Source organism: Carcharhinus amblyrhynchos, chromosome 28 (genome assembly GCF_965287045.1).
Source record: "Carcharhinus amblyrhynchos chromosome 28, sCarAmb.v2.hapA, whole genome shotgun sequence".
NCBI classification, from domain to species: Eukaryota; Metazoa; Chordata; class Chondrichthyes; order Carcharhiniformes; family Carcharhinidae; genus Carcharhinus; species Carcharhinus amblyrhynchos.
The window spans coordinates 20,954,427-20,971,117 of NC_137351.1; the positions used below are offsets into that span (position 1 = coordinate 20,954,427).

Below are 16,691 nucleotides of genomic sequence, written 5' to 3' on the forward strand. Positions count from 1 at the left end.
ACTGCATACAGAATTTCTCTCTTCTCCCCTCAGATAACAAAAATTAGTAGTCTGCCCTCAAGCTTGCCACACCACTCAATTAGATCATGGCTGATCTGACTATGGCCTCAGCATAACTTTCCTACTTGTTGTCCTTCAACCATCCCCCACCCGATCCACTAATCCTAGACTCTCTTGTCAATCAAAAATCGAACTAATGCAGCCTTGAAGATATTCAGAGAATTCCACAAGCAAACAACTTCAGAAAAAACATTTCTCCTCATCTCAATTGTAAACAGGAGGAGACCCTTAATGTTTTAATCAGATTCCTCACAATGAGGAGCATCCTCGCAACATCCACCTGATCGAGTCCCCTCATGGTCTTCTATGTTTCAAGAAGGTACACTCCATTATTCAAAACTAACAAGTACAGGTCCAACCTTGCAAACCTTTCTTCATTAGCTAATCCCTTCACTCCAGGGATCGGTCATCCCAGTTTCTAAAACAATTATATCCTTTCTTAAGGAAGGAGACCAAAACTGTACATTACTCCAGATGCTCAAAACTTCAGATTACTCTGGATGAGTGGTGTCACTAAAACACTGTACAGCAGTAGCAACCTTGCCCTATTTATATACCCAATTCCCCTTGCAATGGATTGGATTACATTGCATTTGCCTCCCTAATCATTTGCTGTATTTGTTACTAGCTTTGTGATTCATGTACCAGAACACCCAGTCACAGAATCCCGACAGTGCAGAAGGACGCCATTCAGCCCATCTAGTCCACACTGACAACAATCTCACCCAGGCCCTATCCTTGTGAACCCCAAGTTATCCCCTTGACACTAAGGGGCAATCCCACTCAGACCTGTCACCCATAACTCCAAGTACTAATCCCCCTAATTTGGGACACTAAGGGGCAATTTAGCATGGCCAATCCACCTAGTCTGAACATCTTTGGAGGGCGGGAGGAAACCCACACAGACACAGACAGAATGTGCAAACTCCACACAGATAGTGACCCAAGGCCAGAATTTAATCCAGGTCCCTGGTGCTTTGAGGCAGCAGTGCTAACCACTGTGCCGTCGTTCCCCCCCACCCCGTGAAGTCCCTCTGTAACACAGTTCTGCAATCTTTCCCTATTTAAGTAATATACTACCTTTCTATTCTTCCAAAGTGGACAAGTTCACATTTTTTCACAAGATATTCCATTTGCCAAAATTTTTGCCTACTCAATGAACCTACCCAAATCCCCTCGTAAATTCCTAACCTCTTCTTGACAACTTTCCTACCTTTGTCTCATCAGCGAATTTAGTTCTCATACATTGGTTCCATCGAAGAGTCACCCAGACTTGGAACATCAGCTCTGTTCTCTCTCCATAGATGCTGTCAGACCACCTGAGATTCTTCAGCATTCTCTATTTTTAAGTCATATTGGTCACTTACCAACTATCTTAAACCGGTGTACTTGGATTGCCAACCCTCCTGTCAACCATCTTCTTTATCAAACTCAGCATCATTTCCAATACCTCCAAATCACTTCTGTAACCTCTGCCATTCTAAAGATAATATTTTCAGATTTCCAGCAATAAAAAAGACAATGCACAAAATACTCTTCAGATCTGGCAGCATCTCTGGAGCTAGAAACAGTTAATGCTTCAAGTTGATGACCTTTCATCAGAACAAAATAGGCTCTCCAGTATCTCGGTGCAAGTCCCTTATCCCTTGTACTTTTCAAGTAAATCCGCTCCCCACCCACTCCAAGGCCTTGGCATCCTTCCTGTTGTATAGAATCCAGGACTGGACAAAATATTAAAGTTGAGGCCCAGTGATCAAAGTCTAGAACAACTTTGCTTTTATACTCTATATTGCTATCTGTGAAGTCCAGTTTCCATTTGATTCAGTAGCCTTATCAATTTATCATAGAGCCTTCAAAGCTCTGTGTATGAAAATGGCCAATAAGAGGTAGGTTACTTAAATTTGAATCATGTTCCCAACGACAACCTACGGAAGGTTTGCTTTTTACCATAAGAATAATTTTATGTCAATTCATTGAATGTTTAAGTTGTCACAGTGACAAAATATTTAAGCAACAAGACCATTAAACGTTTTACTGTAGCTATCTATTTCAAAATTGAACAGGAAGGGGTTACTAGTAAGCAATCACCCATTGAATTAATTAACTTGCAACTAGCCAGATTATCTTTCCAAATGTCCTTTGAGAATTGTATGAGATGACAAAGCTGCCTTCATGTTTGTTTGATCACAATGTTTTCCTTTTTAGCAAGATGCTAGTGACAGTTTCAAACAAGGCCTGTAAGGCAGTTTTCCCCCCACAAGTTGGACAATCATTTTATGGAGTGCTGCACCAATCAAAAGTAGCCCATATCATATTTGAACAGTTTTGTCCTTGATCAAACAAATAATTTTTCTTTCCTCAAGCTTACAAACAATTACTTTTTTCCATTTCTTTCATTCTCTTTGTGAAAGTAGAGAGATTTTCACCTTCTACTCAAGGTGCTCCCATCCCTCCCCAATCAATTTTAAGTGCAGCCCCATGGGAGCCAGGTGCCTTGATACCTCAGCAAAGAGATTTGTTCTCAAGTGAAGAGCTTGCTCATTCATGTGAAGCATCACAGTCAAATGCACACCCAGCAGCAAGCAGTGAATAATGCTCAAGAAGGGGAACACTTGCACCTCCTGCACCATAACTTGTGCCAAAATCCATTTTATGCATTTTAGCTGACTTCAGATTTTTTGCCATTTGCTTCCCCCACATCTTGCTTGTTCAAATGACCAGGAGTGCTGGTAATTACCGACACACAGCACACACGCGGCTTTCGTGGTGAGGATGAAAATGCACAGCTGAACATTGGATTTTATCCAGCATGAATATTCCAGCTTCAAGATCTGTGAAAGGGTCCTCATTGAACTAAATTTCTTAAAAAAACCTACACTGTTCAATATTACCTGTCCTATTCAATGCCTTCTTCAATGGTGCACTGGATTTCGGTGTTAGAGCTATTTATGATTACTCATTCCAGATTTTCTTAAAGAAATGTGTTTATTTCTACAGTTGATGTGTTGTTGCCAAGCCAACCCAGGATTGACTAATATTCCATTTATCACCCTGAAAAATGATATGGTCAATGGGTATGTTGACAAGTGCAATAATGTGTTCTGTACATTTCAGGAGTGTCGCTGATGGTACTTGGAGTTGAAAAAGGGTGGGGAACCTATGATTCATGTTCAGGTCCAAGGCCCCTGGCAGATGCCAAATTTTACAATGGATAAAGTTGGCTGAAATTTAAAAAAAAAGCAAAGGTTGCTCTGGCTTTTTTTCATTCTTGTGCAAAATCCAAGTTCAAACTATGAATTTGTGCCAGCAAAAGGAGGTTCATGCAGCAATAATGTACTCCAATCTATTGCTCAGCACACTTAAATATAAACAAGATGATAAAGTCCCCAATACTAGGATGAAACAGCGGTGACAAAAGGCCCAGAACATGTAGCACACTGGATTTAGAGATCCAGAACATCAACTTTTTGAAATAAACATTTGGGAATAGCCCCAACACTAGAATTCAGTTCATCACTGAAGAAAGCATTGAATGGAACAGTTAGTCAACAGCCCAAGCATTTTTTTTTGAAGAAAATTAATCAATGAATTTCCCAACTTGCATTTTCCTGTCTAAGCCCTTTCACCATATTGAAGATTATTATTTACATGTAAGCCCTTTCACCACATTGAAGATTATTTACATGTTGACTGAAATTTGAGCGCTCATAGGATAAAGTAGTTTCCGTAAGTAGATTTGTGTCATCTACAAACGAACCAACAACAAAATTTTAGAACTTTTTTTTGAACTAGAAACAACAAACTGACCACCATGTTCTGATGTCCACTTTTAAAACAATTACGCTGCCAGTCTTTACTGTTAAGGCTAAAACTAGTAAAATTTACTTACAAGTGATATTTAGACAGAAGCAGACTTGCATAAAACTTAAGTCTTGGAGAAATATGTGACGCATAATTGTTGCAGTTCTTTCCAGAATCTTTCAATGGCATTTCTGATATTTCTTCAGCAATTATCCCAACAGAACACCTTTATACTGCATCACATGCAACTTAGCTGTGACAGACTTCAAAATCAAATTATCATCTCTCAACATAATTTTTAGGATTTCAAGTTTTAATTTCCAAATTAAAAATACTATTCTTGGAATGGCAACCAATGAACAATCTGACACACACTGAAATTTCTTTCCTCCTTTATTCAAACTCAATTTCTGGTCACCCCACCTCATTGTCCTTTCTCTGCCTGAAGCTCCATTGAAATTCCAATATGGGGGAAACAATCAGACTGAAACATTCTTTGTTCTAAGCCAATGAAGAAGAGTTTCAAAATTACCTCATTTTGCATGCATACATATGTAAACATTTCAAAAGCTTGAGATAATTAACTGATAAATACAGGCATCATCACCACAGCCATGTGGTCTGTCTGTGAAAGTGGATTCCCCCACTTACATACAGTTTTATGTATTTTTTCCCCCAACACCAATTCAAAAGAATGCTCTCAGCCACAAAAATTACATCTATAGAAATGTTTGTGATGAAACATGACAGAACTCTGCTTCAATTATTTGCTGTGAAAAAACACGGTACCTTGGATTTGGCATGATGATCAATGGGGAGAAGGGCAAGCAGCAGAAACAGCAGAACAGTTGGTCAAGTCCTTGAGCTTCTCTCACAGTTACTCAAGGTGAGGGTGGAGAGGGGTTTGATAGAGAGTTGGCGATAAAAAGAGAAGCAGGGGTTGGCTTTGCTCACTAGAATGTTCCTCTTGAATGCAGTTTTGACTAAGGAAAGTGATGGTGCTTGATGTGGCCCAGCCAGAACTGTCTCCTTAAATAAACATCTCCTTAAAAGGTCACCCTCATTTTTCAACACTTGTGAACAAGAAATGTGAGTAATAATTAGTCACAGGTAAGTACTTCTGGTTGCTAAGCATGAGAAATTTTGCACCTTCTGGTCCTATGACATCATGCTTTATTCTGTTTCCAGGCCTGATCATTCACACAGTACGCAGACCCTAGTATGTCCTGCTCATCTTTCAGTGTCAGCATCTTGGCCACCTTTATATGAGTGAGACACACTGATTATCAGTTACTTTTAAATTTCCAGCCATACATGTGTCTTTGAAACCTCCATCTGAGGCGAGAAGAGGATCAGGATTGGAATGGATACTGTCGAAAATGGCAATAGAAGTGACCGCCATATTTATAATTGAGCTGAACTGTTGTTCTGGTACAACTCAAAACCTTTCAAAAAAATCTATAATATGGCACTAGCCCCCAAGAGGAGTCATGTTGCCATTGTTAGAAAGATTAGCTAACTTGCGGGACTACTTTGCGAGATGTACAGGAGACTAAAAAGAGCTTGATAAATTAGAGTTATTTTTCAAACGGTGGCAACAGACTTCACAATCTGAGACAGAGTTTCAGAAGGAAAAATGAACAGAGACAAGAAAGAAAAATCTGGAGACAACAGGAATATCTTAAGACACTACAAAAATCCTCGTTCTTTTCATTTATCAGCAAAGTCATGAGACATTATCTAGTACATAGAAGTAAGCTGGAGTTAAGTGACAAAATATGCTGTCAGTACAATAGCAGCACTCTCAGAAGCAGGAAATGGAAATCTGCTGCCCACTCCCTCTCTGAAATGCAGTATGGCCTGGAAAGTTTCAGGACTATGGTAGGAAAAATTGGATTCTCTAATTGCTACATCCTAAGAATGCACAGTAGCAATTCAGCAATATTTAGACAAGGGAAAGCAAATGGAAAACTAAAATAATGGTTCATTTGAAACAAAATTATCCCAGCCTTTTAGCCAGAAGGTTCACTCCTGAGCTAGTTTGTCAAAGTTGCTGTTACATTCTAATGTGAACGAAAATATCATCCTAATTTGTTTTAAAAAAGGAAGCATTAAGATAAAAAATCCAATGCGCATCATGAAGTCTGCAGTTACTGAGGTATTTCAGAATTCCCTTTGCCCTTTTTTATTGAAAACACGTTAAAAGAAATACACCAATTTGCAATCTGGAAAAAACAGACCAGGTAAGCTTTGCAGTTTCAAACTTGCTATATGGGAATTAAGTTGTGCAATATATTCTTCGAAGGAAAAGGCCATAAATATAAGTGACAGTGAGAACATTCCTAGTCAGTTTAACATCAGTGGCAAGTCAGGCTTTAAAAACAATATCAGGGAAAGGTAGCTGAAGCATTGTTTTGTCTGAGGGATATTGTGCTTCATTAATCCCGTTGAATGTTTTGATGAAGAAATAGAAAAGGCTGATGGAGTGAAGACTGCAAATGTTGTCTGCATGCATTTCAAACAAGCATTTGGCTAACAAGATTATTGCACATGAAACACAAAGGTCAGTGTTGCCTCAGATAAAAAAATTGGCTCGAGGACAGATAATAATGAATCATGGGTAAATGACTTTTCTTTTCCGAAACTGAAGGAGATAGACGGTCGTGTTCTCCAAGGGTCAGTACAAGGAGCACTGCTTTTTTTGAATACATGATTTGGACAGAGTACAATGCCACAATAACACCAAACTTTGGGGTGTGGCAAACTATGGATGATACCACTTGACAAAGCTAGTAGAATAGCAGACATGAGGCAGATACAATTTAATATGGAAACATCTGAGGTGATGCATTTTGGCAGAAGAGATAGGAAAAGACAACGTATACTTTAGAGGCACATTTCCAAAGAGTATGCAGAGACAGAGGGCCGTGGGATTTCACATGCACAGATCTTTGAAGGTAAAAGGATGTAATGGAAGAGCAGTTAGCAAAGCATATGTAATCTTGCACTTCTTTATGAGGTATTGAGTATAAGTGGGGGGCTACAACCAGAGTATTGTATTGAGTTCTGATCATCCTTTTGGAAAGGATTTATAAATATCCTTGAGTGTGCAGAAGCATTTTCCAGAATGGTTCCAGGAGAAGGAATTTAGCTGCAAGATTAGTTGGAGGAAGCCAAGGTTGGTTAGGTTATGCTACTTGAAACAAAAGAGGTTGAGGGGAAATCACAGAAGTGCACAAGATTATGGCAGGTTTATATAGGGTAGAGAAAGAACAACTATTCCCATCAACTATGGTACAAGGAGCAGAGGATACAGGTTTAAGGCTTTGGGGGGTGGGAGAAACTTTTAATAAACACAATTAAGTAGTAACAATCTGAAACTCACTATCTAGGAGGATAGTGGAAGCAGAAATGGTCAAAAGGAAATCAGATTGGAACGCTAAGGAAATAAACCAGCAAGACTATGGGGAAAGAGCAGGAGAATGGGACTGATTAGATTTTTCTAGAGATCTGGCATATGGACATAATGGGTCATATGGCCTTTGGTGCCATAATTACACCATAATTCTATAATCTTGAGGAGGCAGAACTAAGAGCTGCCTGTAGAATGCAGCTCTGAAGAATGGATTGATGAATAGACAGGAAAGATACAAACATTACACTGTCAATTTTTCAAACTATTTACTAGCATGAAAACTGCTACAACTGGCTTGACAACTTTTCCCAAATAGCACAGCTATTTTTCATCTCTAACTTCCCGAAATAAAATTATAATGAAACACAGAGACATTAGAAGTTATGGTCTGCCTCACCAGCGAGTGGAGAGAGTTTTCATAGTTAGGAGACGATGGGGTCCCTCCTGGTCTTGACCACTGGTTAGCACCTACATAAAGAAAGTCCCAAAGTAAACTTAATATGCAGTTAAAAGAATTATCAATTTGTACTTTTCAACAAAAGTACACATCTGTCAAATGTTTCTGTTTGGGAAGTGTTCAAATAATCTAAGTAAGATAGGTCATGCATTTCCTATGAAAAAAGTCAAACATTCAGATGAATCAAGGCTAACAACTCAAAAAGTTGAAGAATGTTGAAGACAAACCTTTACAAGGTACAACATTACAATTAAGTACACTAAATGTGTAATAATGGGTTGGATTGGACTACCACTGTCCATCAATGGAGCAACTTTATAAACTTATTTGAACATAAAAATCAAACAACAAGACCTAGCAACAAGACCATAAAAAACTACTTCAAAAAATGCATCGCGATCAGTTCGAATCTGGAGTCTGGTTTGCGTTCACTCTTTATACTTAGATATTAGCAGAGATGAAAAGCCATCATTAAAAAGTTTCATAGAAAATATTTCTATTTTGCATCACACTTGAGATTTTTGCAGATTCTTTTTCTGTGAAATTACAAAATTAATGACTTCTTACAGAAGCAGAAAGTTACATTTCAAGTTTAAAATCTGAACCCCCTTTATCATTGTAGACCGTCATGAACATCTGCATGAGCCTTTGGTGTATCTCAGCTATTCAGACACATGCCAATGTACGCAGTTGAACCTGGAACTCAAATCATTCCTTCAGTGGCCATGCCTTTCAATGTTTTCCCAGTTGCGACACCAGATCAACTGTTCTATTCAATTATTTTTGTTGTCTGCTCAGAAGTTGAACATTCATATTTCTAGAATGCGTTTATATACCAATTAAGTATCAACTGTGCAGATAATGAAAACATTGCAAGAAATTCAGTCCAAAACTTGGACATGGATCATCGGCGTCTCAAGGGTTCCCTGTATTGCCATGCTTCAGCATCAGTTGCCACAACTTTTTTGAGACCAAACCTGAACGGTGGAAGGGTACCCTCTCAAGTAAGTGTATCTGAAACAACTAGCTTCATTTTATGTCAAAGTAGGTCTGTAGTGGGACTTGTGCTAGGGAAGAATAAAATTACATCTCTGCTTTGGATAGTTAAAAATCAAACAAACATGATTTGTGGGTTTTAAGTACAGTTCCTCTGAAAGTCAGTGTGTCAATAAGCTGGACTATATTTATTACAGATGTCACAAAGTAGACTCCCTGCTTAGTATTTTACTTGAATTAAAATTAATAATTTCCAGTTTGCAAACTAAATTACTGTACACAATTCATAGCCATTTTATTCAAATGCAGTTGGCCTGGGCTTAAATACCTTCAGACCAAATTTACTGCAGTTTTAAAGGTGTTAATGGAAGTATCATGAAGATGGCAACTTGAAAATACATTTTAAATCAGTGCTCCTTCACTAAATAATTCAAAAGATAATGAAATCAAAAATTCCAATTGAATTGTCATTTTGATTTAACTTTCTCCACTTCTGTGCTTTTGAAATTAAATCGCTCTCGATTTTGTTGTGACAGTGAAGGTAGAACTGTCAGCGTTCACCGTCATTACTCTAATGAAAGTGATAGAAACTCGGGACTAACGCTCAGTACGTAACTGCAAAGCAGATCTTCGTGTCGGAGCATCCAGCTCCTCCATAAGATGTGCTGCAGAGGTTCCCAGAGCTTCCAATCAAATGATTTCTGATTAAAGATCATCGACCTGAAACCATAACTCAATTTTTCTCCTTCTCAGTGACCAGATCTGTTGAGTATTCCTAGCCTTTTCCATTTAAATCCATTTTAAACTGTTAGTTTCATCAAAAGCCTTTGAAAAGGGTTAAGACGTTGTTGAATAGGATGAACTAGGTTTAAAACAATGTACTAATTTCACAATTACCATTGAGCACCATGACTGACTCTTAAAAGATAATTTTACATTTATGGACAAAATTCCCTCTAAGGTGCGTAGTCATGCAGCAATCTTAAGTTCATATGCAATCCATGCAGAAGTAGACACATGCTTGCACAGTTGCACCGAAAAAAATTAACGGTACAGCACTTTTAATGAATTCACTGCATGCAACAAAAAAGAGATGCTGTTTGTGGAATGTCAAACATCTTCACAAGGATAAAATTACATAATATAAAAAAACTTGTTACAAGTCTATTTTAACTTTATTTCAGGTTCTGTCATAACAATTAATTTGCCATCTGAAAAGCTGAATTAAATGTGAATGACTAACTGCTTCTAACCTCCTGGTTTCTTACCTGCCTGCGAAATTGACTGCTGCTGCATGTCAAGAATTCCCTTGACTTGGTTCCAGATTTAACTGTCACTAGGAAAGGGAAAATTCCCAGAAATCACTAGACCTTTACAGGTAATCCTCTTTGAGGTCAGCATGAATGTCCTCGCTCCATTCATAGAATCCCTACAGTGCAGAAGGAGGCCATTTGGCTCATCCAGTCTGCACAAACCACAATCCCACTCGGCCTATCCCCGTGACCCCATTTATTTACCCTATTAATCTCCCTGGCACTAAGGGTGATTTAGTAATGCCAATCAACCTAACCCGCACATCTTTGGACTATGGGAGGAAGCCGGACCACCCGGAGGAAACCCACACAGACACAGGGAGAATGTGAAAACTCCACACAGACAGTGACCCAATCCAGAAATTGGAATCTGGGTCCCTGGCGCTGTGAGGCTGCACTATGCCAATGTGCCACCCTGCTAATTACAAAACCACAGCCAATGTGCTTCAGCAGCACAGTGAAACAGAGCTAAATCCAATTGACAATTCAAAAAAGCACTTGGGCACAAGATGGCATTTCAAAAAAAAAACAACTTTACAACAGTAGAGTTTGCTGAAACTCAAAATAGCAGCATGGTGGCGCAGCTGCCTCACAGTGCCAAGAATCTCCTGCACTGTGGGGATTCTATGGTTCTACGAAGATTCTCTTGCATATCCATCATCCTCTGCCTTCATTTTTTTTAAACAAGGGCACCATTCATATGTTTGCACCACAACTAGAAAGTGGAATGGATCGCATTGATTCAAATTTAAAATGATTTTGTAAATTGTGAATGAAATGTTTTTTTGTAATGGTCCTCTTTTATGTCTATTCTTTAAACAATAGGGTGCATTTATAAAGGAGACTTGTCTTGAATACCAACAATTTTGAAGTATTGCTTCTTTGCTTAGTCATTAGCAAATTACACCTGTGTAAACCTAGAGTTCTGTTCAGTAGAAATCATGAAATGGAATCTATACAAGGCAGTTTCATCTGCAATGCGACCCACTGAATCAAATGAGAGACTCATTAATCCCTCATTATACAATCCAACAAGAAGTTTTCAGTGAGTGCTGGAAAAATTGCCTAAAGCAGCTGTTCAATGCCAGCTCGAAAGATGTTTATTGTCCGATGAAAATATCCAATTCTACATAAGAGTAAATGCGCATGCAATTATGAACTTCTCTCAGCAACTGTAGCAGCGAATTCCAATTATTGTATAAAATATGTTAACTTGTTAAAATTAATATACTAATGCCCAATGAAAGTCATTTTCCCATTGTCTGATTCTGATTTCCAACTAAACTGACAAAAGTTTAGGAGTAAGTCACGCAAGAAGCAGCTATTTGAGTTGGATTCGGCATCTAATATTATTCACTAATGAATGGTAGGATGGTAGGAATTAACATCTTACCAATACAATGACAATCTTGGACCAGGACAAGCAGTTCACCATGGGCAGCACCGTGACACAGTGGTTAGGACTGCTGTCTTACAACACGAGGGATCCGGGTTCAATTCTGACCTCGGGTCACTATCTGTGTGGAGTTTGCACATTGTCTCCGTATTTGCGTGGGTTTTCTCTGAGTGCTCCCACAGTCCAAAGATTTGTGGGTTAGGTTGATTGGCCATGCTAATTTAACCCTAGCGTCAGGGGGATTAGCAGAATAAATATATGAAGTTATGGGAATAGGCCCTGGATGGGATGTGGTTGGTGTGACTCAATGGACTGAACGGCCTCCTTCTGTACTATAGGGATATTATGATTCTATTATCAATACTATAGTAAATAGATCTGAAGAAACATTCTGGAGAAGTTGGGACTCTTCCTTGGGAAGAAAAGAGATTTTATCGAGGTATTCGAAATCATGAACATTTGCTAAAAGCTGATGTATATTGCAAGTGGACTTTCACTGGTCTAGTTATTATGCTGAGTGTATCAAAATAAAGGAGATAGTCATCAACTTCAGAAAGCGTGGTGGAGGGCATGCCCGTCTACGTCAATGCGGATGAAGTAGAAATGGTCTAATTTAAGTTTTTAGGTATCCAGATCACCAACAATCTGCCCTGGTCCCTCCATGTGGATGCTACTGTTAAAGAAAGCCCACTAATGCCTCTACTTTCTCAAAATACTAAGGACATTTGGCATGTCCACTATAATTCTCATCAACTCCTTCAGATGCACCATAGAAAGCATTACTTTGAGTTATATTACAGCTTGATATGGCTCCTGCTCTGTTCAAGACCGCAAGAAACTACATAGGGTCGTGAATAAAGCCCAGTCCATCACTCAAACCAGCCTCTTATCCACTGACACTGTCTACACTTCCCGCTGCCTCAACAAAGCAGCCAGCAGAATCAAGGACCCCATGCACCCTACACATACTCTCTTCCACTTTCTTCTGTTGGGAAGATACAAAAGTCTGAGGACACATACTAAACAACTCAAAAACAGCTGCCTTCCTGCTACCATCAGACTTTTGAATGGACCTACCTTGCATTAAGTTGAACTTTCCCTACACCCAAGCTGTGATTGTTAATACTACATTCTGAACGCTTTCCTTCCCTATGTTGGTACGTTTTATCTGCACACTGTGTAAGAAACAATACTCTTGACTGTATACTAATATATGTGACAATAATAAATCAAGTCAAATTTCATCTCCTGCAATATGATTTAAGAATACACCTCAGAATTCACGACAGTTGAGGAAGTGGAACTTCATGATTTTACCCATTTACCCTTAACTAGCAGTTTTAAAGAAAGAAAATCAGAGATTATTCGAATATATATACTTTATTTGCCAAGTTCATGATTACAAAGCATTAGTATGCCACACATCACCAGCAACTAGATTGAACACAACTTACGAAAACATGAAACACAACACGTTTTCATCATTAAAACTGGAAATTCCAGATCGTGCAGCCTAAGTAATCAACAATACATTTTATTACTCCTTATAAAATAAAACCTAACAGTTTCAAAACTCTCTTCAGACGAGCAAGTGTGTGCATCCAAAAGCATAAACTCCAAGCACAGCAATCTTAAAACTGTGTCCCAAAACAACAATTCTGCAGACTGTTCGCAAAGGATATCAAAATAATTTCAAAACTCAGTCAATTTTTAAGAATCACAATTTAATATCAAGCAATGCCAAAACAAATGCAAGATCTGAAAGCAATTCTCTTTTGCTGTTCAAGAAATATTCGCAAAGTGAAAACTTAATCTTAGTCATTGCAAATTTTGTGTCAGCAAATTCAAGATTGTTGTAGGCCCAGATTATAAACAAGCTTTGAGCTACATTTAGTTTCTCTAATATATAAGCAAGTCAAATCTTACCAGATAAAGGTGATGGTGACCCAACTGGCGTTGATGGATTTGATGGGAAACTACTACTGGTGTGATCAGGCGAATAAATCTGCAAAAAAAAAGACCCTTTAGGAGGAAAATTTTCATTCACATGTACTGCTTTCAAATGCTGGTTGGAAAAAAATTATCAACCCAGCTGGCAAAACTTGCAAGGAGCTACAGAATACAGAATGACAGATTAACTTCCCAAAGCCTATGTATAATGATGTGCCACTATCCAATGCAACAATTTCTCTAAATCTTAATCTTTAACATTGAGATCCTACAATGGCATAAAGGTGATCACCAAGCACCGCTCTCCCAGGTTTACACGAGCATTTGGTACCAATTTGCCCACACTTTGGAAAAATGAAATTGGTACTAAAGCAGATGCATACAACATGCCAATGTTATGGTAAGAGCATATTGAGCTTTGCATGCTCAGGATGGGGCTGGCAAAGGCACATTGCAGCATGATGTAAGCAATGGCCGAGGGGTACATGGATCCAAATCAGTATGCTTCCATCACTGAACATAGGGTGGTGGGACCAGCAGCTCTCCAGAGTCAGGGCGCTTGCATTTGGGAGTGCCAAACTGCTTGCTATCACTGACAACTCTCTTCAAAGACATGGTAATAAATGAATTGAGAAAGTGGAAAAATTTTTCTTAAAGTCATTTTATACCAGCAATCGTGTTAGATGAACTATTCAAAGCATGTTCTGATAGTTTCTCAACTTTAACCTTAACTCTCAAGTGCCCTTGGACAACGGGGGGTGACCACTAAATGCTGACCAGTCAGTCATGCCCATGTCCCACGAATGAATAAAAAAAACATACAATTAGCTTTCATTGAATCGCTGTGCAGGGAGGAAAGACAATCACCTGTGATCTAAATACCTCATCAAATACACATCCTCTTGCAAGAAGCAAGACAGGACAAGATGGAGAATAAAGAACAAGCCTTTGGTACTTGGAATTCCTTTTGAAAAATACATATGCATTCTGCCTTGTGAGAATATGACAATTATCTTTGTTGAAGGTTCAGGTACCTGCCTTGTTAGTAGGTTTAACAGAAACTTTGCATATTTTAGTTCATAAAATTACCACAATATACATCATGTAACAACTTTTCTTGTGGGTTTTTTGCTCCATTAGACATCATACCAAAACTCAGGCAAGCAAAATGAGTTATTTTGTGAGCAAAGCATACACATTACTCATTAAAAACATTCGATCTCAGGCAGCAATTAACTGACAAATAAAGGATTTTGCCTTCCAGGTGTACTTCACCAAACTAGACATTGTAGATTGTTCTTCCCAAGGAAAACAGCAATCTTAAAGAGTGCCAGAATACCAGTAGTGAAACAATTTTTTTTTCTTGTTCATATAACCTGTTGTCTTTGTGGATGGGTTTATTCAACTCACTTGTTTCGACTGAGTGTAATCTAAAAGGCGCAGAATTCATGAAGTCAGAAGATGTGCATACAATATTATACTCAATTTCCTTTAGACAAGACATTCCAACTCAATAGTATTTAAGCACTCCAATAGTGAAATGACAAGAAGGGTTCAGAAAAGAGTTCCACTAAAAGATTAGTTCTCTATTGATTGTGTCTTGAATTCATGATAGATTTTTTTTCTTAAAAGGTTTACCACTTATTGGATCGATGATTTGGTGTAACATCGAGGGAGCTCTTCTATATACTGAATATATTTAGGACAGATCAGGTTATTGCATTGGTTTGAGACTTAAATAAAAGGAGGATTCTGTGAACATGGTTCTTGAATTTTTCCCTTTGCCTTTTCCCTGTAGATTTATTTGTTCTTGCAGCTTAGATCATTCTTATCACTTAGTTGTGACACCAAATGTCTTGGATTATGTATACACAAGCCCTGTCTACAGAAAACACACAAGCCTCTCTTTATTACCTTAAAACTATTGGGATTACCCTATGCCTTCGCAGAATCTCTCAATTCTTGAGCAATGGAACATCGCAAGACCTCACTGAGCCTTACTATTTGTTAATGAGCAAGTGAACATTTCTGGCAGTAGAAATCCTGGTAACCATCTCCTTGAAATTTAAAACAATGAAGTCGCTAACCATTTAGTAAACTGTTACTTTAAATTACTTATTTGTTAGGTTTTCATAACTACCAGCCATACAAAAATGAAGTAGCTGATTTGAAACATAGTGGTTCCTCTCCCAAACCTGCATCTTGGAAATAGCGAACTGTCACAATATACATTTCAATACAAGTTGGGATAATGCAAGTACCCTTACAAACTTATGTCTTATTTGATTTAAAGCATTAGCTAGCAGAGGAGAACAAGTTTAATGTTTGTTACAGCTCTTATAAAGATAAAATGTACAAAGGATAAAAAGGTGGATTTTAAAGGCTCAGGTATTTTCCGCAGGTTCTTCCAATTCCTGTATTCTTGCGATCCAGGGCTTTCTCCATTCACCCAAATGCACTGACTAATCTGAAGTAGCGTCTTGAATTAGCCCTTCAGTTTTATTTGTTCATGGATGTGCGCATCACTGGCTGTGCCAGTGCTGACTGCCCATCCCTGAGGGCATTTAAGAATCAACCACATTGCTGTGAATCTGGAGTCACATGTAGGTCAGACCAGGTACAGATGACAGATTTCCTTCCCAAAATTTCACAAAAGCTTTATTGTGCTATTTTTATTGAATCTACAATGTATTCTTACGCCAACATGGGTGTCCAAAGTTCTTCCAACTGTATAAATAAATAATGGTTAAACTCCATTATTATAATAAATATTTGATATGAAAAACTTCAAAACTCTTGTTGGGAATCCAAGTGCTTGGAATTAGCATGACATGTTGAAAACAAACCTGAAGTTTTTGTTGCAGTACAAAGCTGTGGGCAAAACTTTAAAGCAATATTGTCTGGTAAACGTTCAGTAAAAACCATCAGAAATGGCACAAATGCTTAGATTTTAATCTGAGATCCACTACATTCTGCAGATTTTGACTAGTTTTACAAAAATGTTGTACTCACAATGTGCTTTATTTAGGTTATAAAATATAATTTGTCTATTTATTTACTACTGAATATCCAAAGATTCATTTTTAATAGACATGGAGGTCATAGATAACGTATGAAAAATGGCATGCAAAAATGTAGTTACAGTTGGACGGATAAAGAATAATTAGGATTCTGTATTAAAAGGGAATTGCAATCAATTAAACACTGCTGAAAATTAAGTTTGGGGAGAAGACTCAAGAAAGAAGTATGGCAGTTTCATTTTGATGAGGTATTCTTGACATCAACTTCAAAGGAGAGGGATAG

General features: G+C 38.2%; 1 protein-coding gene across 9 annotated transcripts in view; it reads right to left on the bottom strand.

Annotated features, from left to right (window-relative positions):
• Positions 1-16,691, bottom strand: part of tcf12 (transcription factor 12) — a 260,025-nt gene that overhangs the window by 32,873 nt on the left and 210,461 nt on the right. For all 9 annotated transcript variants that reach the window (XM_080214465.1, XM_080214469.1, XM_080214470.1 and 6 more), the window contains 2 exons: positions 13,365-13,443; positions 7,674-7,744 (listed from right to left, as the gene is read on the bottom strand). In XM_080214465.1, the coding sequence (XP_080070591.1) occupies positions 7,674-7,744; positions 13,365-13,443 (150 nt within the window). The remainder of the gene's footprint in view (positions 1-7,673; positions 7,745-13,364; positions 13,444-16,691) is intronic.